General features: G+C 45.8%; 1 protein-coding gene across 1 annotated transcript in view; it reads left to right on the forward strand.

Annotated features, from left to right (window-relative positions):
* The window catches only part of VAT1L (vesicle amine transport 1 like), a 172,222-nt gene that overhangs the window by 78,229 nt on the left and 66,066 nt on the right, over positions 1-27,927 (forward strand). The window contains exons 5-7 of the mRNA XM_065920430.1: positions 3,825-3,928; positions 6,162-6,217; positions 10,221-10,415. Coding sequence (XP_065776502.1) covers positions 3,825-3,928; positions 6,162-6,217; positions 10,221-10,415 — 355 coding nt within the window. The remainder of the gene's footprint in view (positions 1-3,824; positions 3,929-6,161; positions 6,218-10,220; positions 10,416-27,927) is intronic.

The raw sequence follows: 27,927 nt of genomic DNA on the forward strand, positions 1-27,927 counted from the left end.
CTCAGTACTTATTTACATACACACTTGTTTCATGCACATATACTTCTGCATGTTTATATAAACTCACACACCCTCATATTTTAAAAATACATAGATGGAAATGAAAGTTTGGTGAAATGAAATGTCCTTACTACAGTTTGTTATTTTTTTTTAATCCCAATCTCCTCCATTATCCCTCCTCCAACCTTTCCCCTTTGATAGCCACAGTCTGTTTTATAAGTCTGTGAGTCTGTTTCTGTTTTGTGAATAAATTCATTTGTACCATTTTTTAAAATTCCACATATAAGTGACATCATATGGTGTTTGTCTTTCTCTTTCTGATTTACCTCAGTTGGCATGATACTCTCTAGGCCCGTCCACGTTGCTGCAGATGGCATCACTGCATGCTTTTCCATGGCTGCGCAGTATTGCATTGTGTGTCTGTTTGTGTACACTGCATCCTCTTTGTCCATTCCTGTCAGTGGACATTTACATTTTGCTTCCATGTCTTGGCTGTTGTAAATAGTGCTGCAGTGAACATTGGGATGCACGTATCTTTTGAATTGTGTTTTTTCCAGATACATGCTCAGGAGTGGGATTACTGGATCATATGGTAGTTCTATTTTTAGTTTTTTAAGAAACCTCCATATTGTTTTTCCACAGTGGCTGCACCAATTTACATTGCCACCAAAAGTGTAGGAGGGCTCCCTTTTTTTCCACACCCTCTCTGGAGTTTATTGTTTGTAGACGTTTTAATGATGACCATTCTGACTGCTGTGAAGTGATACCTCATTGTAGTTTTGATTTGCATTTCTCTAATAATTAGCAACATTGAGCATTTTTTTTTCACGTGAAGCAATCAATTTTGATCATTATGGAGAGTTAATTTTTTAAAAGATTTTAAAAATGAATTTATTTATTTTAATTGGAAGCTAATTACTTTATAATATTGTAGTGGTTTTTGCCGTACATTGATATGAATCAAGGGAAACAGTGGAAACAGTGTCAGACTTTATTTTTTTGGGCTGCAAAATCACTGCAGATGGTGATTGCAGTCATGAAATTAAAAGACACTTACTCCTTGGATGGAAAGTCATGACCAACCTAGATAGCATATTAAAAAGCAGAGACATTACTTTGCCGACAAAGGTCTGTCTAGTCAAGACTATGGTTTTTCCAGTAGTCATGTGTGGATGTGAGAGTTGGACTGTGAAGAAAGCTGAGCACCAAAGAATTGATGCTTTTGAACTGTGGTGTTGGAGAAGACTCTTTAGAGTCCCTTGGACTGCAAGGAGATCCAACCAGTCCATCCTAGGGGAGATCAGTCCTGGGTGTTCATTGGAAGGACTGATGCTGAAGCTGAAACTCCAGTACTTTGGCCACCTCATGCAAAGAGTTGACTCAATAGAAAAGACCCTGATGCTGGGAGGGATTGGGGGCAGGAGGAGAAGGGGACGACAGGATGAGATGGCTGGATGGCATCACCGACTCGATGGGCATGAGTTTGAGTAAACTCCGGGAGTTGGTGATGGACAGGGAGGCCTGGCGTGCTGCGATTTGTGGGGTCACAAAGAGTTGGACACGACTGAGTGACTGAACTGATATGAATCAGCCATGAGTGTACATGTGTCATCCCATCCTGAACACCGCCCTCACCTCCCTCCCCATCCCATCCCTCAGGGTCATCCCAGTGCACCAGCCCTGAGCACCCTGTCTACATGCTGTCCCCTCTGCCTGGGACCCTGTTACCACCTCTCTTCACCCACATATCTCCTCCACCTGCCAGTCATCACTTCCCCAAGGATGTGTTCTCTGGCAGCCTTGATCGGGCAGACCCTCAGTGTAAATGGTCTCATGGCACCTTTGTGGCACTGGACCCCATTCGATTTCAATTTAATTTTTATTTGTATAATGATTGATTTATATCTGCCTAAAGTAAGCTCCAAAAAAAGGGGGAGAAATCAAATCTGTTTGGGTTCACCATGACATCCCCCCTGCCTAGGGCGGTACCAGTGCTCAATATTCAATGAGCAAATCAATTACTAATTAAACAGTGCTGCCTTGACCTTAAACCAGGGGCTTTCACAGTGTGCATCTGAAATCAGCAGCAGCGGCAGCAGCAGCTGGGAACTTCTTAGAAATGCAAATCCTTGGGCCCACTCAGGTTTGAGATCCACTGGCCTAATTCTCTCAGTTCAGTTCAGTCACTTAGTCGTGTCTGACTCTCTGGGACCCCGTGGACTGCAGCACACCAGGCCTCCCTGTCCATCACCAACTCCCAGAGTTTACTCAAACTCATGTCCATCGAGTCAGTGATGCCATCCAATCATCTTATCCTCTGTCATCCTCTTCTCTTGCCCTCAATCTTTCCCAACATTGGGGTCTTTTCAAATGAGTCAGCTCTTCGAATCAGGTTGCCAAAGTATTGGAGTTTCAGCTTCAACATCAGTCCTTCCAATGAATATTCAGGACTGATTTCCTTTAGGATGGACTGGTTGGATCTCCTTGCAGTCCAAGGGACTCTCAAGAGTCCTCTCCAACACCACAGTTCAAAAGCATCAATTGTTCAATGCTCAGCTAATTTACAGATGGAACTTGAACAGACACACCTATGAGATAAGCCCTCTATTGGGTAGAAAACAAAGCTGATCACTTTGGAAGAGCCTCTATAATGGGCTGGGTTTTGGATAAGACCCAAGGACTTTTAAAGGGCACACTCTTGTTAAGACTCAGCTCTTGGGGGCATGAGAAGATCAACTTCTCGTCTGAACCCAGTAGGTGCATGTGTAATTTCCTAGCTGGTGATACTGTGGACATTAGCTGGTGACATTAGCTAGTGCCTGAACTTCACTGAGGGATGGGAGTGGGGGTAGAAAAATTGAGTGATGTGCTGAGACAAGATAACACCTGCAAACTGACAAATCTGAGGAAATGCCTTTCTTGTCTGACCAGAGCAGGGTCCAGCCACAACAGGTAACACTGTGGGCAGGAATATTTTCCCTACACGTCCCCAGAGAGTTCCAGTCCTACAGCCCCTCCTGCATAATCTCTTTTAACCCAGGAAGGCCCGTACATGTTTATTAAGTGCATGAGTAAGTGAATTACTAAGTGTTAAATAAATAAACAGATGAAGGAATCTTCCTAATAGAGGATGTATGTGGATTCCCTCTTTGCTGGAACCCTCCATCACTGTAGGAAGATCCCCTCTATTTAACCCTCTTCCTCTGAGAGTGGATTTATACATTGAACCTGGAGATTGGACAAACAGAAGTTTGCAAGTTACATTAGTGTGCCTTTATAGATTCACTGAGGAGGGAGGTGGAGAAGGAAAAGGCCAAACCTTGCGAAACTGGAAGCCCCATGAAGACAGAGAGCTTGTTTGGTTGTAGCACTCTGTCTTCAGCACCTTGGACAGAGTCGGTCACATGACCCAAGCTCCACAAATATGAGTTGTTGATTGACTTACAAAGTGACTGTTTTGTGGTGAGCAATGGGCCAAGCATCACATTTGTCATCTCACTTCACTCCTAGCACAAAAAGACATGCTGGGTTCACTTTCCAAAGAAGAAAGCTGAGGCTCAGAGACGTTGACTGAGGTGGCTAGACAGACTGTGACTTTCCATGCTGGCACCACCAGCTGGGTTCTTAGCATCCTCCAGCTTTGTGCAATTCTTTGAGGTAGACTCAGGAGGATACCTCTGCCTCCAGGCTTCTGCTGTATGTCTTGATGCTCTCAGAGCTCTCTGTGTTCCTGAGAGTCAACAGTATGACATGGGAGGGGAGAGGGCCTGACAGTTTGTTCCCTGACAGCTTATAATATTTCACTTTGTCGTCTTGCCATTTAGAATCTCTGCTGAAGGAGTGGACATTGTTTTGGATTGCCTCTGTGGGGACAACACCGGGAAAGGCCTCAGCCTTCTCAAACCACTGGGGACCTACATCTTATATGGTGAGTGCTCAACAGAAGTGGGGGGGGGGCAGGGAGCACCGCACGGGTGCTTACAAAGGCTCAGAAAGATGAGCTGTGCTGAAATGTTGGCAGGATAAGATGGGGGCGGTCTCAGTTTTTTCATGTTTTCTATAATATTGCTATCGCTGTTCATTATTTTCGATTATAAAAGTGCCTACTGCACTATTATCCTATGAGCATGTCTCATTCTAGAAGAAATAAAGCAAGGCCAAGCCAAGGCAGTGATGAGATGAAATCCGGCCACAGTAGGTGGCACAGGAGGGAAACACTAACAGCTTCATAGGGAGTTCCAAAAAGGAAGCAATAAAGGACCCACAGGCGGATGGAGAGGAGTGGATAGGATGCAGGCAGTGGTGGGGGTGCTGGGGATAAATGGGGAGATCTTCATTACTGAAGATGAAATTGCAAAGTACAGAATTTCCTTCCTCTAAACTACTCTGTATGTCCCAATCAAGACAGAAGCTCTGAAGGGACGGAGTCCATGCCTGCCTGTACATTCACTTATATGCTCTTGGGTCTGGGGGATTTATGAAGGACATCTTGGAGTGATTTCCTCCAGCAAAGTGAGACCCTGGAGCCTCCTCTTTCTCTTTCCTCCCTCTTCTTCTTCCTTGCCTCCTTGTCTTCCTCCTCCAACACCACCTCCTCCTCCTTCCCCTTCTTCTCCTCTTTGTTACAGGCATAGAAAGCAATTTAAACACTAGTCTCCATAAAGAAAAAAACATATCTGAAGCCAGATGTCACATTCCAAAGCCATATGATCTTGGGCTTCTCCAGTGTGTGAGATTTTTGGCACTCTGTTCCATGGCAATAGAGTAGAAAATTAAGCCTTACTTCTGTATAACTCAGGGAAAAAATACTCAGTTCTGTACTATTAGCTGAGAAGTTTATAAAAGAGATACGTGAAAGATATAAGTGGTCATGCATCATCTTGTCATCATCAGATCATTGTGACAGAAACAGCAGGAAAAAGCTTTCATTGCTGGAGTATTCTGGCATTATCTATAGTGGCCATGTATTAATAGTGAAAGTTTTTGGAGGTGGATGCATAATTTAAAAATTATTACTATTGATAAGAGAAGCTATGAATGTCAATGTACAACATACAGATATTGGCTATGACTGACATGTGAGTCAAATGCAGATGAACACTTTATGCATCATTGCTCATGTACTAGTTCTGTTTTTTTGCCTTACTTTTACAATGTGATTCTGGTATAATACAACTTGATCATATCACAAGTATCACAAGTATCTAATTCATTATAGCAATTAATTGACTACTAAGTAATGAAAGCCTAGTGCTGTGATGTTTGTATCTCATAAAAGCCATGCCATGAAAGAAGAAGCAAGTTCACCAATGCCAAAAAAGTGAGTTTAAGATAGACATTGTTTTTTCATTTAATGATTCTCTGAGAAGATCTTAGTCCCTGTGGGGGCAAAGCAGAGAAGTTGTTGAAAAGGCACCAGTATTGTATAGAATCTCTCACACTCCACCCAACCCAGAACCCAGAAAGGGGTCTTTTCTTTTTGCACGAGCATCTTAGGGAATCTTCCCTAACTCAGCTCCCTGTCTTCCCTCTGAATATCACTAGTTCACTAGCAAAGCTTGGTTACCTACACCTTTGGTCTCAAATGGTTTTCCCCTTTCTGCCCAGACCTCTTTGGAGCTAACATATGACTCACACCATTTCCTTGATTTCTGAGCCTGTTTTCACCCTCATCTGTTGCTCTGTACCCTATATTTTCATCCATTTAAATTCTAGCCCAGCCCCACCTCTCCCCACCACTTAAACGCCCAGTCAATGTCATCTCCCCAAGCCTCTCACTCACCGAGTAATCAAATTAAAACCATAAAGGAAGCTCACAAATGAGTTCATTTCTCAGTCTCCAAGAATGGAACCAGCAAGACATTTTGGCAGCCCATCACTTTGTTAGAATGTTGGCTTAAATCACATTTTGCCACAGGACCAATTTTCCCAAGTGATGAAAATGGTCACCTTGAGAAATGTTACTTCCTCTTTGATCCAATGATACTTAGTTAAAATTGTCAACTTGACACTACCCACCCCCTCCATTTCCCTCATTTTTCCAAGGCTGAATTAAATTTCTTTTCAAGCTCTTGACAGTTCAGGGCCAAAAACTGCCATTCTTCCATGTGAATCAAGAGATTGATTTTCCTGAGCTTGACTTGGGAGTCTTCCTTTTGCAGGTTCATCCAACATGGTGACTGGAGAGACCAAGAGCTTCTTCAGCTTTGCAAAATCAGTAAGTGTCCATGCACGTCTAACGTACGAGGGTGGGGTGCTGCCTGGCATGCTGTAAGCTCTTCTAAGGACATGGAAATCTTGTCTTTCATCTGCATCGTTCATTTGCAAGACAGCCTGTGTTGCCACCCTGCTCGTTACACATGGTCAGAACTGTGACTTGGGGCACTTTTGTTCAAATGAAGCAGAGAGGTGAGAGAGTCAGAGAAACTCCAGAAAGCTTTATTTTGGTTTCAACAGAGATTGTTGGTGTTCTTAATCATTGGTCAAAAATAAACCTAGCATTAGTGAATTCTGTTTGGTCCATGGAGAGACCAGTCTTTCAGTTTGGCTACTTTCGAACCGGGTCTCCAGAGCTGCCTGACATTTCTCCTTATCCTAATTCTACTGACTTGGAGATACAATGGGACCTCAAATTTTCACAAGCTTCTGGGGCAATTTTTTTTATAGGGGCAAGTGTTTGAACCACTAACTTACATGCTCATGTCCTGAATACAGTGGTAACTGTGTCTGCAGTTGAGAAGCTGCATTCCTGGTACATTCACTGCATCACGAACCTACTCAGGTCTGCATTCCCACCTAGAGCTACAGTTGCTAGAATTAAACTAATCTGGACTCGAACCTGCATTTTTACCCCCACACCTACAACAAGGAGTCGCTTTGTCTCATCAGAGCTTGCCTTTGTCCTCTCTCCTCTACCCTCCCCAGCAGCCAGTGAGGTGTTAAGGGACTCACTCGCTCTGTGAGCATCTTCTGAGCGCCTACTGTTTGTGGCGCTGTGCCAAGCACTGGGTACCGCAGTGAATGAGGCTGGTGCATTTGATGTCCTTGGGAGGGAGGGAGACAAGCTGAAATAAATAACACATATTAATAAGATGCTTTTCAGAACATCTCTGAAAGGGATGATAGGGTGTTGCAACAGAGAAGAGCAGGATGGGGTGGAGGCATTATGAATATGGTGGTCAGACAAAGCCGGGGCAAGGGGTTTAGAATTTACTCTCAGCGTGACGCTGTAGAGGTATCCAGATGCCCTCAAAGTGCCAACTCTGATTGCCAAAGGCTTTATCCCCAAACACCCTCTGATTCCGGAATGATCAATACTCCCTGCCCTGAGAGTGGAATGAAAGGGCCTCTGCTTGCGTTTGAACTTCAAAGTTCAGGTCAAGGATTATGCAGCTACAGGATAAACAGGGGAGCAAGAATGGAGCCTAATGAAGGATGCTGTCTGGATCATGTCCCCTGAAGACAGGCTTTGTGTCCCTGGCAGCTGTTTCATTGCTGTGGCTGTAATTAATGTGATGCTGACGGCCTGCTGTGGGGAACCAAATTGCTCCCAAATTACATACAATTGTAAGAAGTGTTTTCCCTTTCTCCCCTACATGCACAATCACAACACACAGTGCTAATGAAATAATTGCAGTGTGCCCAGGTTCAATGAAGGCGCCAGGATGGAGGGTAAGATTCTCCTGCCCAGAACAAGGCTCCTGATTACCAGAAGAGTTTATAGTTGGAGGTCAAGAACAAAGTCCATTCCCTTTCAGAGGCTGGGTTCAGTATTAGTAGGTCGGTTAAAAGCAAACTGAAGGTAGGGCATGCTGAGGGAGTGGACTGATGGCTTTGCTATGGAAGGCTCTAGAAAGGCATTTTCTTCTGTACATTGGAGAAAAGCTTAGAAATCGAAGGCACAGTCGGAATCATACAGGAATTTCTCACGCAGCTATCTTAATGATGTTCCCACTTAAAATTCTTACAGAGTTTGTGTTCACATGGCATTTGTTTTTAGATCATAAGGGTAATGATAATAACAATTGAAGTCAACATTTCAAGAGCAGTCTGACTCCAGATCCCAAACTCTTATTCACTCAATCCAAAATATCTCTCCAGCTTCTGATGATAAAAAGATTTCATACTTATAGACCACATACTACAGATGCTGAGCTAAGTCATTTGTATGTATTAACACACTTATTCCCCATGACGACCCTGCGAAGTGTGGTAGGGAAACTGAACACAGACAGGTTAAGCAATCTGCTTACAGTTGCACACCTAGTCCGTGACAGAACTGGGATTCAAAACCAGGCATTGGACTCTGGAACTCACTTAACCACGACTGGGCAGCATTACAGACTCAGTGAGCTTTCGTTTCACAAACACTGCTGGAAGCAGTGTGCATACACCATGAATCAAGTTATTAATCATTTCTCCACCTCTGCTTCTGCGGCAAGCAGCCAGGCCAAATACATGTCTCTTCTAGAGCCGGCCCTGGGCCCCTGGGGGCTGTATTTTGGTGAAAATGTTGTGCGTGAACCTTATCCCTGTTGACAACCTGTCTTTCTTAGACTTATTTTCCAACCTTGTCATGTCCCCACTTTAAAAAAAAAGCCAAGGTATTTTACTTTTTTGAGCTTCCTCAATCCTGGAAGGGGGCAGGATGTAAAGGAAACAAACCATAACAAAAACGTTAAATTATAAATGTTCCTAAGTGTCCATCACATGGCACTTTGCCTTCTGTATTAAACTAGTAACCATTTTAATCTCTTAGAGTCCTCCGGAAACTAGAACTTCAAATTTCTAAAGTCTAACCAGCACCAAAGGGGACATAATTAAGTCAGAACAAAGCAGTTGGATAACCATTTCTGTGTTTTGTTATGGGTTATCTACTTATTTTTTCTTACTTATGGCTTCCCTGATAGCTCAGCTGGTAAAGAATCCACCTGCAATGCAGGAGACCTGGGTTCAAACCCTGGGTTGAGAAGATCCCCTGGAGAAGGGAAAGGCTACCCACTCCAGTATTCTGGCCTGGAGAATTCCATGGACTGTATAGTCCATGGGGCTGCAAAGAGTTGGACACGACTGAGCGACTTTCACTTTCACTTATTTTTCATGCCTAAAGTGGAAGACGAGAGACAGGAAATAAGGCAGCTGTACTTGTCAGGTGTGGGTTCCCCACTTAGGACCTTAGTGCTAGTGACATTTGGGGATGGATGATTTTGTCTCAAGGACTTGCCCTGTGTATTGCAGGATATTTAGCAACATCCCTGGCTTTTTCCCAATTCCCAGGTGGTGCAGTGGTAAAGAGTCCACCTGCCAATGCAGGAGATGCAAGAGATGGGTTTTACCCCTGGGTTGGGAAGATTCCTGGAGTAGGAAATACTCCAGGAACCCACTCCAGCATTCTTGCTAGAAAATTTCATGGACAGAGGAGGCTGGCAGGCTATAGTCCAAGGGGTAGTAAAGAGTTAGATCCGAGTGAGCACACACACACTGGCTTCTACCCAGTAGATGCCAGTTCATTCCCTGCCTTGAGTTATCACAACAAAAAAACATCCCCAAACATTTACCAAACGCCCTTTGGGAGGGGGGAGGGTAAAACTGCCCCTAGCTGAGAGCTGCCAATTTAGTCCCAACCCTCTGGCCTCATCACTCCGCCATGCTGTTCCTTCTTCCTCTGTTACGCTTCTCTTCTCTTCTTTATCTTGTGTTTTCCAACCCACCTCCCCAGCCCTGCTGCCGTCCCCCGTAAGGAAAGCTGCTTTCACAGGCACCCCACCCCACCCCACCCCCATCTTGCTTGGACTTCTCTGCCCCCTGCTCCCTTCACCAGCCCATCACCAGCACCATCAGCATCCACTAAGCCAAGTGCTTTAGGCTAAATTCTCCCAAGAAACCTCAGAGGCAGTATCCTGCCACAGTCCATCACTGAGGAAAATGAAGCCTGGAGAGTGACTGGGAGCAGATTGTCAGGCGGGATCCAGCTCCAGATCACAATTCCAACTGTGTGACTCAGCATTCTGGTCACATGTGGCCTAGGGGCTGTCTTCGTAAAGGGCTCCCCGCAACCTAGATCCTGGGCATCTTAGAAGCATCGCTTTGCATTCATGGCAGCGCCGAGCCTAGGAGGCACTTACAAAAATACACCAGCCAGAGGTACCTCCCGGCCCACTGGAATCCCCCCAGCCTGCCCAGCACTGACTCCTTGTCACCCACACCTGCTCTCTTTCCAGTGGTGGCAAGTCGAGAAGGTGAACCCCATCAAGCTATACGAAGAGAACAAAGTCATCGCTGGGTTTTCCCTTCTAAACCTGCTCTTCAAACAGGGCCGTGCTGGCCTCATTCGGGGAGTGGTGGACAAGCTCATCGCACTCTACAATCAGAAGAAGATCAAGCCCGTGGTGGACTCTCTGTGGGCCCTGGAGGAGGTAAGGATGATGTTTCCCCCAGCAGATAGTCTCTTCCTTTTAATTCTGGCAGATTTGGGTAGCCAGATCTAATCTTTTCTTAAGGGATTCTTACCCCCCAGGTTTGTTTGTTTTAAAAGAGGATCCTAAAAGTCATTGTCCTAGAGTATGAAGTGCTATGAATATAAGATATACTTTAAATTTTGTAGTGGTTCTTAAACCACGTGTGTCAATATGCCTCTTGTGCCATGAATGCCATGAACCCTTCCCAGTAGGTCACCAAATTTTGATGGGTATGTATGATTTGCCTTAACTACAAGAGAGCGTGTACATTGTTGCAGCATTAATTACATCCTCACTTGCGGGTATATGAGACCAAGGTCAGAGCAGACAATGACTCAGAGCTGAAACAATTTGTGTGCCAAGCCTGGGTGCTTGGATCCCCTTCCAGACATTGTTAGCTTCACCCTGGGCACTGTAATTATTCATGAATTGCCTGATCTAGTGTTTGAGTCTTTTTATTAACTGATCTGCCAAAGTTCTAGTATTTGAAAGCATTCCTTGATCACACAAAACAAGAACTCCTCAAATACTGAAGTGTGAACTGGCTGCGATGGTTCAGGGGAGATGGGCTAGGAGGAGGGAGTACCTAGAAAATTTTTCAGGACAGGAGTGGTTTTGGATATTTGGGAAGTCAGTCATGGAAGCTACCCGTGAGGAAGAAATGAAGAAATGTGGTCTAGGTTTCAAGAGACATTTCATTAGGAAATCTTCCTTGGTCCGGATGTCATGAGCTTGACTTCAGGCAGCCAAGAAGCCCTTAGAAAATACTGTAAAAGATGTAGGCTTGTGTTCTTTTGTTTGGTTGGTCAGTTTTTGCATTTAGCATGAATGAATGTCTTGTATTTTGGGGAATCATGGACACTTATGAAAAATCTAACAAATATAAAATATTCTTGGGACAAATAGTAGTCATCATCCTGGCATGAAACTTGGTGCTGTTTGCCTAATGGACTAGGTTGGCCAAAATCCAATGGCTTTCCTGAGCACAGAAATCCCTCCCACCCAAAATATTTTTGTGGGAGTCCCCATGTAATCAAATAGGATCAGTCCTAGATCTGTGGATCAAGCCTATATATGCCTCCTTGACATGGCAATATCATAAATGGTGCTTTAAAAACCCAGCCACCAAAACCCCTTCTCTGTGGTAAAAGAAATGTGTGCTTATTATAAGAAATTCCTAAATTAGCCAAAAACACAGGAAAAAATAAACTGAAAATCCACATTCCAGAGATGGGTAACACTGTTAATATTTTGGATTACTTCCAGTCTTTTTTCTTCTGCCCATGTTCACTGTAATTCTATTGATTGCTAAGTCAAATCAGATAAGCATACATTTCCTCTGCTGTGTAATTTCCAAGATGGTTAGCCTATGGTTATATTTTTCTTGAAAATGTCTTAATTTAATGGGTCAGACATCTGTATGGTATTCACTGTGGTCTCTCATTGGAAGAGAAAAGGGCTAGACTGTAGAATGACTGGTCTCAGAGGTCAGGGAGAAGAGTAAACTTGGGCTAGTTGAGACCAAGTATAAGAGAGTAACTTGACCGTGGAGCAAAGAAGGGGACTTCAACTTAATTTCCAAAAGGGATCCAACAAATCTGGTAGCACTGAAGTGAGGCTTAAAGTTGAAGAGGGGTCTGGTTGATCCAGTGGGTCCTTGGTCTGGTGTTGGAAATCATTCCTTGGTTACAGTGCACTCGAATCACCAAATGTGGGCTGAATAACAACTGCATGCCCAACGCTATGCATTGCTGGGGTCACAGTGGCAAGCAGCTGGCCAAGGTCTCTCAGGGTCAAGCTCACGTTCAGAGGGGTGGGGCAGAAAAGCTCAAGGGACACCTTGAGACATGAATGTCTGCACCTTGTTTTATGTTCCTGGATATGTTCCAGTGTCTCCTAGTTTATAGTCTATGGGAACTTGAATAGAATATGTTGTCCTACTGTTGTGTGAAATTATATAAATCTGAGTCATGTTGAATTGGTTCATAGTGCTTTTCAGGTCTGCTATATCCTTCTACTTTTCTATATATTCATTCTATTAATTTTTGAGAGTTTGATATCAAAACTCCAACTAAAAATATTAATTTATCTACTTAAAAAATAATTGTAATATATAGCAGAACTATATGTAACCTTACTCCATATTTTCTAAGTCTCCTGTAAATGTGTTATCATACTGTCATAATTTTTAAAATTAACCCCCCCCCCAAAAAAAAGAAAAACTCAAGTGAACAAAAGTAAGTAGAGTATTCTCCAACTGCAGTAAGTTCTGGAAGGAATTAATTAGGATATATGTTGGCAAGTAAGTGAGAGGGGGAGAAGTTTCTACAAAGTAGTCTTTTCAACAGTTTAAAATTTTTGTCCCATATGGAGTTTTTTTAAAATACTTTTTTCTTAATTAACCTCCTCTATGAAACTTCAGTCCCACAGATATACCATCTACCTACCTACCCACCTATCATCTATCTATGTCCTGTATGTATATTTGTGCTTTACACATATTAAAAGTGTAAGACTTAAAAAAAAAATCCTCCGAGAACCAATTTTCACCCCTTTGGGGGTGGTTTTGCTCCCACTAAACCAATAGTACCCCGCCCCCACTGCCAACTATGACAATAAAAACTGTTTCCTGCCATTGTCAAATGTTCCCCAGGAGGGATGAGGAGAAGGCAAAACCTTCCCTAGTTGAGAACGACCACTCACATAAAAAGGTGTATTGAGGTTTCCCCAGTGGCTCAGTGGTAAAGAATTCACCTGTCAGTGCAGGAGATTCAGGTTCAAACCCTGCTTGAAGATCCCATATGCCTCGGAGCAAATAAGCCCTTGCACCACAACTGGTGAACCTGTGCTCCAGAGTCCAGGAGCTGCAACTACTGAAGCCTGTGTGCCCTAGAGTCTGTGCTCCACAACAAGAGAAGCCACTGCAATGAGAAGCCTGAGCACCACAGTTAGAGAAAACCCGTGCCACAGTGAAGAACCAGCATAGCCAAAAATAACTAATTAATTTGATTTGATTAAAAAAAGTCAAAGACGTCATATTAGTTAAGACAGTCACCAGGAAAGCAAAGGAATTATAGTCCCTGTAGCAGGCTAGTCATTCACGGAGTGGAGAGAGACGGCTGCTGCCCTGTTTGCTAACAAAAGCACCCACAGACACTCATCAGCGACACCCACCAACTTTTTGATGGTTCTCTTCAGCAGTATTTACAGACAGCGTTTTAGAAGCTGCACTCGGGCCAAGCTTGGCTATTTATCAAGCCCACACAGCTCTTCTGGGCTTGAAGAGAACAGAGCATGCTTATTACTTGCAAACCTCTGAAGGATGACTGCAAGGAGTCTCCCCCATCCCCTTTGGTAAATGAGTTCACAAAATTACTTCTCAGGCCAGCTCTATAACTTCATCTATGGAACAGAAAGCCCATAGAGATTAAAAGAAAATTTTCTTGGGCTCTCTGAGAACTCAAACTAGAGGATTTAATAATATCAGAGATGATTAGGGTTCCTTTTTAGCCATGTATCTTCAACTTTATTGTAAATGTTGTACATAGCTTGGGTGATATGCTGCAGCCTCAGGTTTGGCTCCAGATACTAAATGTGCAGCTGTACATAAAATTGGAAAAACAGTTCAGAGGTGGGAAAGGGAGAACAAAATACATCTGTCAGTCAAGCAGCAGAGACATTATTGGGCACCTACTGTGTGCTCCCACTATATTAAGATGTCACATCTACAGAAGGGATAGGTCACTTGTTCCCTGACCCTTACTTTTATGATTTCTTTGCTGAAACAATCCCTAAGACCTATGAAACAGAAGAACTGCATTTTCAATTTTGGGATGTCAGTTTCAAGTGTGACTGGATTTGAAAACAGAAGAGAATAGTGTTAAGGAAGAATGAATGTTCAGAGATGGTTCTGAGGATGAGTTAGGTCTTGGCTGAGATTAGCAGAATATAGATTCTTAGGATGATGTTGGGGTTAACAAAAACAGGGTATTGCCAGCAGGAGGGACAGTGTGAACAAAATCAGAGAAATGGGAGTGAGTATGGGGTACCTGGGGTAGAGAAGTCTGAACAAAGCAGAGGAACAGGAACAAAGGAGGAGAGGAAATAAGGCTGATCCGGTCAATGGGGTTCAAATCTTGGGTTTGAACTTGCCTTGCCTTTGCTGCCAGGCTCAGACAGTAAAGCGTCTGCCTGCAATGCGGGAGACCCAGGTTCAATCCCTGGGTTGGGAAGATCTCCTGGAGAAAGAAATGGCAACCCACTCCAGTATTCTTGCCTGGAAAATCCCATGGATGGAGAAGCCTGGTAGGCTACAGTCCAGGGGGTCGCAAAGAGTCAGACACAACTGAGAGACTTCACTTTAAAGGAGAATGAGTTGACATTCTGGGTGAGAAGATTGTTATTTAGAGACTGTGGCCTAAAGAATATGACATCATTTCATCTGTCAATTCCCGGAAGCACATCTTGGCCCCAAGTATGGCACTAGAAAGATACACGCCTGGAGTATATAGCTATGGCTTCTGATCACAAATGCCTTTTCCTTTCTGCTGTTTAATAGCACACAGAGAAAACTGTTATGAGCTGAATTGTGTACTCCATGAAATTCACATGTTAAAGCCCCAAACCCCAGTACCACAGAATATGACTGTATTTAGAGATAGGCCTTTAAAGAGATAACTAAAATGAATCCATCCAACTGCTATCCTTATAAGAAGAGAGATTAGGTTGAAGAGAGATATTGGGGATGTTTGCATACAGACTAAGTGAGGAGATGGTCTCATGAAAAAGACAGCCATCTGCAAGCCCAGGGAAGAGGCCCAGAGTGAACCCAACCCCACCAATGCCTTGATGTTGGACTTCCAGCCTCCAGGATTTGAGAAAATACATTTCTGTTATTTAATACCATCTCCAAGTCTGCAATATTTTGTTATGGCAGCCCTAGCAAACAGATTCAGGATGCAGGAGGGTCTTGACAATTTTATGATATTCCATTAAAGATATTTTATAACATTATTTGCATGTAAGTCTGTGATTATGCTCTAATTATGGTACCATTAGCCACAGGTAGCTATCCAAATTTAATTTAATTAAGTCAAATGAAAAATTCAGTTCCTTGGCCACATTTCAAGTGGTCGGTAATTGCATGTGGCTAGTGGCTACCATGTTGGACCATGCAGAGGTGGAAGGACATTCCCATCACTGCAGAAATTCTCCTGGAGCTGCTCTATGAGATGATGTCATCCTCCTGTTTGAAGGTAGGAAAGGAATTTGTTTCTCCAGCAATCTGGTATGATTACCCTTAGTAAATTAAGTTAATTATGCCCTTCCTTGTATATCTCTCTTTGCCTTGGCTTTAGTGAAGTTCACTGCCCAAATGCAGTCGTTTATTTGATTTAAGTGCTCCAATCTCTCATTATGGGTCCCCTGCATTATCCCCTTCATGTTATTAGCTGTGGCTTAATTATACATGTGTCTTTCATTCTGTGACATCACGAAACCTACAAAGATAGAGGTCTGCCTAAAAGAATAAATGAAGGACAAATAATGTGATGCTGAGTTTGATTAGGGACCCTTATCTGACACAGAGCAAGAGGTTGACATGATAAAAGGGAGATTACTGTTGAACCAGTGATAGGGAGGGTGGAATGGCTCAAGAGAACAGGATGAGTGAGGGTGTGGTTGTCACTTTTAAAGAAGTCCCAGACTTCAGCTCCAACACCAGACTGGGAAGGTAAGAAAAGATGAAGCCAATTATCTGAAACAGATACCCAAGCCAAAACCAAGAGGTAAAGACTGAAGAAGAAACCACGGAAAGTCCCACTTAATTATGGCAGACGGCAGTTGGCTGGTAGAGGCCTCTTTTAAAGATTTACAAGCTCTTGGGACTTTCCTGGTTGTCCAGTAGTTAAGAATCCTCCTGTCAATGCAGGGGACGTGGGTTTGACCCCTGGTCTTGGAAGTCCCACGTGTGTAAGGCAGCTGAGTCCGTGTGCTGAAACTACTGATGCCCGAGTGCCCTAGAGCCTGTGCTCTGCAACAAGAGAAGCCACCACAATAAGCCCTTGCTCCACTACAGAGGAGCCCCCGCTCGCCGCAACTCGAGAAAGCCCGCATGCAGCGACAAAGACCGCACACAGCCAAAAACAAATAAAAAGATTTAGGAGCCCCTTCAGAGGCACAGTTGGGTGTAGGGAGAGTACTTAGAAGCATCATCTTGAAGCAGTTAATTTAGGTATGTAATGTCATGTACACACTGGTTTGGAGGATGGACTGGGGGCAGACAGGAGGTCATTGCAAATATTTACACCTGGGTAGACAAGCCCCAGACAAAAGTGGAAGCTGTGGAATGGGAGAGAATGAGTGAATCTGAGTCATTGGGAAGGATGGAAATCCAATATAAAGAACAAAGGAGACGCAAGATGACCAATGATCAGTCAGTCTGGGAAACCAGGACTGAGCTTGCTAGCAGTGTGATTTGAGTTAGCAGTGATGGAAGCTGCTGTGAAAAAATTAACAAGCTCAGATGTGGGTTTGGTTTAAAGTGATGGTAAAACAGCAAGTGATGTCCAGGGGCAAGTCAAATGCACCTGAACGTGAGAGGTGAAGCCTGGATAATTGCAACTACCACTACTACTGACATTTCTAGAGGATTTACTACATTCCGGGCATTGTTCTGGAGCTTCCCTGGTGGCTCAGCTGGTAAAGAATCCGCCTGCAATGTGGGAGACTTGGGTTCAATCCCTGGGTTGGGAAGATCCCCTGGAGAGGGATAGGCTAACGCCAGTATTCTGGCCTGAAGAATTCCATGGACTGTATACTCCTTGGGGTTTTGCATGGATTAACTTATTTAAATTCTCCAAAAATCCTAAGGCTTCCCAGGTGGCACAGTGGTAAAGAATCCTCCTACCAATGCAGAAGACATGTCCCTGGATCCCTGGATAGGGAATATCCCCTGGAGAAGGAAATGGCAACTCACTTCAGTATTCTTGCCGGGAAAATCCTGTGACAGAGGAGCCTGGTGGGCTACAGTTCATGGGGTTGCAAAACTAAGCAGGAGACTGTGCACGCAACAAGCCTAAGACCCAGCTACTATGATCCTCATCTTATAGGTTGCAAAAGTGAGGCTTTGGGGGGAGTTACCCATGCCCAAAGTCCTTGCTTACAATTGAATTTAATGGAAATTTGAACCCCAGGGAAGTCCAATGCATAGAAGTTATTGAAAAAGAAAATGGCTATGAATATACTCATTGAATAAAAGAAGGAGCAAAATAATATTAGCAAACACGTAGCATAGCATGTTTGTATGTGCCCAGTGGCCTGGGAAATCCCATGGACAGTCAGGAGCCCGGCGGGCTACAGTCCAGGGGGTCAGTCACAAAGAGTCAGACACAACTGAGCGACTAAACAACAACAAATGTCCCTAGGAGTTCTCCAAGCAAACACTTTCCATGAATTAACCCATTTAATCCTCACGACAACCCCAAGGGGTAGGTATTGTTACTCGTCCTGAGACACCAATAATTAGGGAAGGGGGCTTAGATGAAGTAAGCTGCCCAGGCTCACACGGCTGGGGTGTGGTGAAGTTGGCATTCAGATCACAGGCATTAGCTTAAACTGAAGAAGGAAGAGGGTAAGGCCAGAACCCCATCCCCACCCTTCACACTGCCTGTAAAAGATGAGGCATCCCAGGCAGGGGAGGGCGTGGGGGCTGGTAAAAGGGACCACCATGACCATCAGCAGGTCCTTAGTGTCCAGACTGCTGACCAGTCGGGAGGGACCAAGGAGAAGCCTTTGAATCTGGCCCGGGGGTCACTGTTGACCTTTCAGAAAGCTTTTCAATAGAATGATGTGGGCAGAAGTCTGAAGGCAGAGGGTCAAGAAGTGAACGCGTGGGTAGGACAAGCTGACAGCCAGCGTAAGCCTCCCATTTGGCACCGAGCAGAATAAAGACTGGCAGATGGCCAGGAGGAGCAAGACCCACGGAAGGGCTGCTGAGAATGTAGGTCATGGGTTGCCACGGGCTCAGGGGCATTTCTGTTTAGAGAGATAAACATGTTCTAAAGTTAATGACGGTTGTACAGCTCTGTGAAGACACTAAAAACCATTGCTCTGCACCCTCTGAGGAATCGTGTGGTGTTTAAAGTGTGTCTCAGTACAGACACACACAGAAGGAGGGAGAGAGAGCAGGGCTATTTAAGGATGGGATAAGAGAACAAGAGAGAAGGGAAAGAGGTACAGTCTGGGGAGTCAGATCCCTGGTCTCCATCCTGACTGATATCCTAGCTTCATGGCCTGATGGAACCAGACATTCAGCCTAGCCCATCCTCCCAGTTTTTAGATGAGGAAACCAGGGCCACAGAAGTAACATTATGTTTGTTTTATGTCCCTTACTTTTTTTTTTTTTTTTTGGCAGCATGTTCCCCTTTCTTTCAAGTGAAACCCTAGACTGTTCAGTTTAACATAATCAGTCCCCCACGCACAACTTTCTAATTTCCACACACATTCTCCCGGCATGCCCTATTCACAGGTTTGAAAGTGAAAGTGAAGTTGCTCAGTCATGTCCGACTCTGCGACTCCATGGATGGAGGAGCCTACCTCTGTCCATGGGATTTTCCAGGCAAGAGTACCGGAGTGGGCTGCCATTTCCTTCTCCAAGAGATCTTCCCGACCCAGGGCTTGAAACCAGGTCTCCTGCATTGTAGGCAGACGCTTTACCGTCTGAGCCACCAGGGAAGTCCTACCTCACAGGTTTTGTGCACCTCACACGTGTCAGCACCGTCATGCCCCCAGCGCTGCCATGCACCCGCTGTCACCCCACTCTAGTTGTCCAGCAGATCAAGCCCCCTGAGTTAGCATCCTCATCCATGGCAAGATGAATAACAGCCCCTTCAAGATGTCCACATCCTAATCCCCGAAGTCTTTGAGTATGCGCCCTTATGTAGCAAGGGGACCCTGCTCATGTGATGAGGAGACTTCCCTGGACTTTTTGGGAGAGACTGATCCCATCCCAAAGAGTCCTCACGAGGGAGTCAGGGGAGTCGGAGGAGACGTGAGCAAGGAAGTGGAGCGGGGCGAGGCCATGTGATGAGGGGACACAAGCCAGGGAGGGCAGGTGGTCTCTGGAAACCGGCAAAAACAGGGAAGCCCAGATCTCCGGAAGAGAGCAGTCCTGTGGACACCTTGGTTTCTATGCATTCGGCCAAGTTCAAGCTTCTGACCTGCAGAGCCGTAGAAGAGTACATTTGCGTTGTGTTAAGCTGTGAGTTTGCGGTGATGCACCATAGCAACAATTGGAAATCAGCACGCCATCCGTTCAACAGATACTTAATAGGGGCCGGGCTCTGAGAGCTGAGAGGGGCTGGGTCCACACTCGAGGAGCAGTCAGATAATTACACGAGCGGGAGGTGAGCCCTGGAGGGGTGGAGCTGGATGGAAGCGTGACCAGGTGTGCACCTTGGCCCGGAGAAGGGCCTGGAAGCTAGAGTGAGACGGAGGTGGGAGCATCCAAGCCTTGAAAAGAGTGCATTGGGCGGAACGCAGAGATGGGGAGGCCAGGAAGCCCGGCCTCGGGAGGAGGCGGGGTAGGGAGAAATCCCCACCAACCGCCCAGCACCCCCATCACTCCAGCCTCCCGCACCATGGTGCTCTTCAGAGACCCGAGTCTCTGCTGCCTCCTTGCTTTATCCATCCTCTTATCTCCAGCTGCCACGTCCTCCCCTCATCTTTGTCCTTCTGCAAAATTCCTGCTCACCTGTCAAGACTCAGGGGCAGTGTTCACTCCTCTGTAAAAACACCCCCAACACCCCCTAACCTTGTCCTGACCCCAACCCCCACATAGGAATCCCTGCTTTCAGATCCCAGGGGTTAGCCGCCCTCACTGACACGCTCACGGACAGTCAGCTGTGAAGATAATGGTACCTTCCGTCAGTTTGGAGGAATTGAAAGGCACTGCACCCAAAGCTGGATAGGGAGCAAGAGTTGGCAAGCTGTTAGTATAGCACCGTCACAAGTGCGTTCCCCGTGGGGTGGGGTCATGGTCTTTGCGGTCAGGGACTCTCAGACAAGGTACCAAGCAAGGATGCTCTGTGCAGAAGGTGCCTGGGGTCTCAGGGCAGGTTGGCATCCACCAGTGGCCTCCCCTGCCACTCAGGCCCTAGCCACATAAATTTATCTCTGCCAGAGTCCCCGGTGTGTTGCAGGATTAGGTTTATTTGCAGTCCGGTGCTCCCTGTTAAGAGATCTGGGAGCTCAGCTCCGAAAACATGTCTGTTGTGAAAGAAATGATTGCTCTCGCCTTCATACCTGTTGTCTAGCTGAAAACATGAGTCACAGAACTGGATTTCCTCATGAGCCGGGGATGGAGTCAGTGTAGGCTGCTCTTTGCTGTGTTCTTCCAAGACCCGGACGAGATTCTGCTGCTTCCAGAGACTGGACAGGAACACGGCTGTTTGCTTCTGCTTGCCTTCCTAGGAGGTGGGGGAATCAGGGTACATGTCTTACTTGCAAAGTGGCATCAAAGGACTGTTTTCAAATATTTTTCGAGGTACCTGTGCTGATGTGTTCATCACAGACTCTGGCCTATTCGCTAGACCAGAGAAGAGGGATAAATAACTGTTCTTCAGACCAGGATCATGTGAGCAGGAGAACAGACATTTAAATCAGGGAATGCAGGAATAAAGGTCACACCGCAGCAGGTGAACACACTGTGGATGTTGATTTCAATTTCACCTTCTGAAATCCATCCTCCTTCCTAAGCACCCTTTTCCTTCACTGGAAATGGGGCTGCTACCATGTTCCCTGTAATTGCAAAGGATTTTGTGGTTCTTGTGCCATCAATGGATGTATGTTGAAACCTTGCAAACTGTAAAGCAGTCTGCCAATGTGTTGTTCAGCTACTCAGTCATGTCCTACTCTGTGATCCCATCGACTGTAGCACGCCAGGCCTCCCTGTCCTTCACCATCTCCCAGAGCTTGCTCAAACTCATGTCCATTGAGTCAGTGATGCCATCCAACCATCTCACCCTCTGTTAACCCCTTCTCCTCCTGCCTTCAATCTTTCCCAGCATCAGTGTCTTTTCTTATGAGTCAGTTCTTTGCATCAGGTACCCAAAGTATTGGAGCTTCAGCTTCAGCATCAGTCCTTCCAAAGAATATTCAGGACTGATTTCCTTTAGGATTGATTGGTTGGATCTCCGTGCAGTCCAAGGGACTCTCAAGAGTCTCCTCCAACACAACAATTCAAAAGCATCAATTCTTCCGTGTTCAGCTTTCTTTATAGTCCAAATCTCACATCCATACATGACTACTGGAAAAACCATAGCTTTGACTATACAGACCTTTGCTGGCAAAGTAATGTCTCTGCTCTTTGATACGAGGTTTGTCTAGGTTGGTCATATGCTTTTCTTCCAAGGAGCAAGCACCTTTTAATTTCATATTATAACATGTGAGAGCAGCACCAATCAGATGGGATAAGCTTTCAGACAGGAAACAAACATGTTGGGTTTCCCGACCCTCTCACTTCTTGGCTGTTTGGCCTGTAACGCTTCTTTTCTCTGAGTTTCCTTTTCCTCACCTGTAACATAGGAGCAACTGGGGGCTTCCCTGGTGATCCGGTGGTTAAGATGCCCTGCTTTCACTGCATGGAGCACAGGCTTGATCCCTGGCCAAGAAACTAAGATCCTTCATGCTGCGAGGTGCAGCCAAGAAAATTTTTTTAATTAAAAAAAATTTTTTAATAAAATAAAATAGGAACAACTGATCCTATTTCTCAGAAGAGTTATACGTTTGTTTCCTGGAGCTGGCATAACAAAGTATCCCAAACTGAACAACAACAGACATTTACTGTCTCCCGGGTCTGGGGGCCAAAAGTCGGAAGTCCACGTGTCAACAGAATTAGTTTCATCTGAGGGTTGTTGGGGAGACTGTCCCGGGCCTCTCACCCCACGTCTGGCGGTTTGCTGGCTGTCTTTGGTATTTCTTGGCTTGTAGAAGCAGCCTTCCTCTCTGCCTCCCTTTCCGCATGATGTTCTCTTTGTGTGTGTGTGTGTCCACATTTCCCCTTCTTCGAAGGACATCAGTCATATTGGATGGAGGCCCACCCTGCTCCAGGGTGAACCCTACTAATTTCGTCTTCAGAGACCCTGTTTCCAAACAAGGTCACATCCTGAGGTTCTGGGGAGTTAGGACGTTGAGGGCTTCCCAGGTGGCGTTAGTGGTAAAGAACCCACCTGCTAATTGCAGGAGATGTAAGAGATGTGGGTTCAATCCCTGGGCCAGGAAGATCCCCTGGAGGAGGTCTTCACTCCAGGGTTCTTGCCTGGAGAGCCCCATGGACAGAGGAGCCTGGTGGGCTACAAGTCTGTGGGGTTTCCAAGAGTCAGACACGACTGAAGCAACTTAGCACGCATGGGAATTTGCAGGGGGTGGGAGAGGATGGGACACAATTCAATCCATAACAAATGGTGAGTCAGATAAGATCAAACGGAAAAATATTTTGTGAACTATGAAGGGCTGAAGACGCAAAATTTCACATTAGGCTTAAAAGGACAGATTCCTGAATCATTCAGGTCCTCCAGTGGTAACTGTGAGTTTGTGAGAAAGGTGTTTCACTTCCTGAGGCCTCGCTTTCTGCATCTGTGAGATGGGGTAATAGCAGGGCCTCCTCTGTGGGGTCATTGTCGGGGCAACGCAGGGGAGCAGTGCCCGGCCCTGAGTAAAAGTCAGCCTCTGTCACCATATCCAAGGGGTGGGATGGGGGGGGTCCCATCTTTCCCTCCGCAGGTGAACCCCCGGGCTGATTCCCCCCTCCATTTGCCACTGCGTGATGCAGACAGGCTAACCACGGCCCTGGCCTTATGCTTCCCCTTCATTCCCACGGGAGCCGCTTCGTGGAACAGCTGCTCAGAGCAGCACTGACGGGAAACACAAGCTGCTGTCGGCATCCTCGGAGCCTCCGCCCATCCCGTCTCGGGTTTCTAGACTGTCAGCTTGTTGGGGGTGGCTCTGCCAGGAGAGCGCCGTGCTCTGGTTGGCCATTTAATAAACTAAATGCGCAGCTGCGAGTCCTGGACAAGGGACAGTAGGAGCGGTGGCTGAAGGTGGCTGTCGACACGGAGCATGTCACTCACCTAGACTCCCGACTGTCCTAGAAAGAGACATTATGTCGCCCATCTCACAGATGCGGAGACCGAGGCATGGAGAGAGGGCTACGTGGCCCAGACGAGGTCACACAGCAGAGAAGCCCTGGAGATGAACCTCCACTCTCGGGCTGGCTCTGTCCTTCGTCTGATCTCAGCCCCTCCTGGAAGGGGGGGACTTTCCCAGCCCTATGTCCTGTAGCCCCGACTCCCCAGTTGGATGTTTCCTGAGTCAGGGGTGAGACTGGTTTTCAAAGCCCTTGTGCATCCATCCTGAACTTATGAGAGTGCAGACAGTTGACTCTGAACCGTGAGCCTTGGTTTTCTTCCTCTGTAAAATGGGGCTGATGACCCTCACCCTTCCTGCCAGGGTTAAAGTCTGGGGAAGCCATGTGGCAGCAGTAAACCATGTGCTATGTAGATGCTTCGGGTGGGTGCTTCATGTAACTTTCCATTCATTTCTTCCTGTCCCTGTCTCCTCCCAAACATGTGTCATTTACACCAGCCCCTGGCACACTCACACGCGTTGTCAAACAGCTCTTGGGTGAGGATGAGGCCGTGGTGAACCAGCCTCAGGCACATGATGCTCGCCTCAGCCTTCTGGGGTGGGTGTTGCTCTGCCCACGTCTCAGGTGAGAAGACTCAGGTGAGGGGTGCTGACTCTCCTCTGAGACGTGAGACTTGAGTGACAGCACAAATTCCCGTGACTCCCAGGCCAGTACTTGGGTCTCACCAGCTCCCTCTCTGCCCTGCCCCAGTGGCTGTGACTTATGAGCTATTTGGGCTGATTTCACTTTTATTCTTGGCAAGTGTACATGTTCCAAATGATCCTCTTTACCATCCAGGTCAGTCACTGTGTCCAAGGGTGTGGTGGGAAGTAAAGATGACGCTACACAAAGGTTGCACCCACCATACCCCTTCTATCTACACAGCATTTTACTTGCCTTGTGGGCACTGAGCCCCACAGTTATCCCACAGAGATAGGCAGGTCAGGAGTTGTGCCCATAATACAGATTTTTATAAAGAGGGACTGAGGAAGATAAATGGTACAAAGCAGCAGAACCAGGAACCCAAGCAAGGTTTCTTACTTTGGAGTTCGTGTGTCTTTGTGTGTTCATGAGTATGTGTTTGTTTATGTGTGTGTGTGTGTGTGTGTGTGTGTGTGTGTGTGTGATGTGTGTGTCTTTGTGTGTGCATTGGTATGTATACGTTTGTGTGTTTGTGAATATATGTGTCTTTGTGTGTAAGGTGTATGTTTGTGTATTTGTGTGTGTGCTGTGATTATGTGTGTTTTGCCTATTTCCCTAGCATAATTTTTTCTTGCAATTAAAAGATTAAATGATATAAATATCATATGACCGCAACACCCAGTTAGAAAACAGAAGAGAAAGAAAAAAGATCACCCATAATTGTGCTACCCTAAGGCTTCCCTGGTGGTCCAGCGGTAAAGAACCCACCTGCCAATGCAGGAGATGCAGGTTTGATCTCTGGGTTGGGAAGATCCCCTGGAGAAGGAAATTGCGAACCACTCCAGTGGAAATCCCATGGAAATCTCATGGACAGAAGAGCCTGGCAGACTACGGTCCATGGGGTCACAAAAGAGTTGGGCACAACTGAGCAACTAAACAACCACAAACGAAACTGCTACTCTTGTCCTAATGTGCGCCATTCTCGGTTTTATTCTATACACCTTCTTCCCCTCCACCCTGACAGTTGTAAGCGGTCCAGATTCCCTCCTGAGCCTGTGTGAGCACGTTAGGAGGGTGTTATGATGCTTGTCTAAGGAGGGGCATGAAACCACAACGAAATGGAGGTCTTTGCTCTGGGCCATTGAAGGGTTAGGGCGTCCACATAGGAATTTTGCAGGGACACAAGCATTCAGTTCATAACACTCCCTAAATTACCTAGAGATTTAGTTTAATCCTTCTTTTCTTTCTAATATAAAAATGGGGTAAAGAAGTGTGCCTCCAATACTGTTTAGGTGCCTTTGGATTCCTTCCTTGACTTGTTTTTCATTTAAGGTGTTTGTTTCTTTTTTCCAGTTTCCGTAGAGTTGCACATGATAGTTTTTCAAGCCAGCTTGCATTTATTGAGCACTTACTATTTACCAAAGCCCAGAGTTAGGCCCTGAAGAGACAGAAAAGCAAGGTGTCCTTGAGGAGCAAACGCCAGCCGGTGGCAGACATGTAAACAGACAATTACAATATTGTGTTGCAAGCTCACTGATGGGAACATTCATGAGGAACACTGGTGGCAAACGGCAGGAATTCAACTCTGCTTGAGTGGTCTCATGGTGGTGAGACCCTTTATAAACCACATCCTCCCCATCAGGGTTGCAGTCTTCATTTATCCACCTCTTGTTGACAACTTGTTAGACAGCTGAAGATTTTGGTGCTCTCAATCTTGAAATAATTTTCCAATTTTTTTTTTTTAAAGAAAGGTGCATTTAATATGTTGGTAGATCTTCATTGTCTTTAAAAAAGGAAGAAAAAAAAAAAAACCTAAGGCAAGTCAAGACAGAATAAGTAAGAGCTAAAAGGAGATACCTTGAAATTACGCTGTCCTTTTTTTTTTGGTCAAGATGTTTATTTTTTGTGTTTAAAAATGTGATGAGGCGATTTCTTCAGCTCCTCCTTGGAGGATGCTGCTAAGAGCAAGTATGGAGTAGCCTCTGCTGCCCCTGCTGGGATGGTTTTCCTGTTTGGATCCATTTTTAAGTTGTTTCCCTGGTTTCCAGGTGGCTGCCATTTTCCAGTGTCCTCCGCTGCCTTATTATTTACCCACCAGTTGACTTTCTTTCTTCTCGTTCCTAGGCTGGCAGGCTTCCCCACATCATTATTCTCTGTTTATATCATTAGCTGCAATTTAGGTTTGTGGTGTGATGGGATCATCCTCAAAGCGCTGCAAATAGGACTCGCTCGCTGTAACTTTCATCACCTATGTTTGCACTTCCCCCTAAGTGTTTATAAACTTATCACACACCTGCAGTGTTGAGAAAGATGCCTCTAAAAAAGTGGTTATAGTTTGCCCCTGGTGCTCAGCGGTAAAGAATCCTCCTGCCAGTGAAGGAGGCGCAGGCTCAGTCCCTGGTCCGGGAAGATCCCACCTGCCATAGAGAAACTACATCCCTGGGCCACAGCTACCGAGCCTGCGCCCGGAGCCACAAGAGAAGCCACTGCAATGAGAAGCGCAACCACCACAGCGACAGAGTAGCCACGTCTCCCGGCAACTAAGAGGAGCCCGCACAGCAGTGAAGACCCAAGGCAGTCACACATTTAAAAAAATACTTACAAAAACTAGTTGATGACTGCTTCTCGTGCTGACATTCCGAGCATTTTATTGGCTCTAGGAGGTGCTGGCTGAATATTTTCTTGTTTGCTGCAGGCTTAATTTTGTACCTTTCCTTGCCTGTAGTTTGAGTTTCTGCTCACCATCGCTCTATGGTGCTTGGATGGCCTTGGTTCACACCAGGAATGCTCTTCCCCACCTTCTATCAACAATGAGTGTCAAATGAATGACTTTTCTTACTTGTGCTCAACAGTAAGCTTTTTTTTTTTTTTTTTTTGCAGGGGGCGGGGTGGGGAGAGGAATGCTGTCTGCATTCACTCTTCAAAAAGTTTATTTATTTATTTTTAAACATTTATTTGGCAGAGCGAGGTCTTAGCTGTGGCACATGAAGTCTTCCCCCTTCACTGCAGCATGCAGGATCTTCTGCTGTGTCATCCAAACTCTCAGTTGCAGCAAGTGGGATCTCGTTCCCCAACAGGGGACTGAACCCAAGCCCCCTGCATTGAGAGCACAGACTTTTAGCCACTGGATGACCAGGGAAGTTCCCCAAACATTTATTGATACCTACTCTGTGCTAGGGGATGTTGTAAATGAAGACAATAATGGAAAATGTTTCATCTTCCAGAGTCTCTAGGGAGAGGTCTGATGTATAAATCGCTCCATTCCAGTGCAGTGTGGTTCCCATGGGAACAAAGCGTGACCAGGTCTTGGGGGGTAGCAGGCAAGACTTCCTTCAAAGAGGAGGTCAGTCACCTTGACCTGGTTCTCCATCACCACTTCCTGCTTATCACTGCTGTCACACGGGGAGAGTCCTGTGAGTGACGGACAGGCATCAACAGACTCAGACGATGTCTTAGGCTGAGATCCCTTCAATGCAGAGCCTGGGGTACAGGCTTGGGTGCAAGAATTTATGTGAGAAGCGATCACAGGGAGGAAAATGAAAGCAGTGGAGAGCATTCAGGACATGAGGGAAAGACTTATCAGAGGCAGCTATTGCTATAGTGGTTTCCAAGAGCATAATTCCTAGAGCCTGGGTATTCCCCTAG

Source organism: Muntiacus reevesi, chromosome 2 (assembly GCF_963930625.1).
Source record: "Muntiacus reevesi chromosome 2, mMunRee1.1, whole genome shotgun sequence".
NCBI classification, from domain to species: domain Eukaryota; kingdom Metazoa; phylum Chordata; class Mammalia; order Artiodactyla; family Cervidae; genus Muntiacus; species Muntiacus reevesi.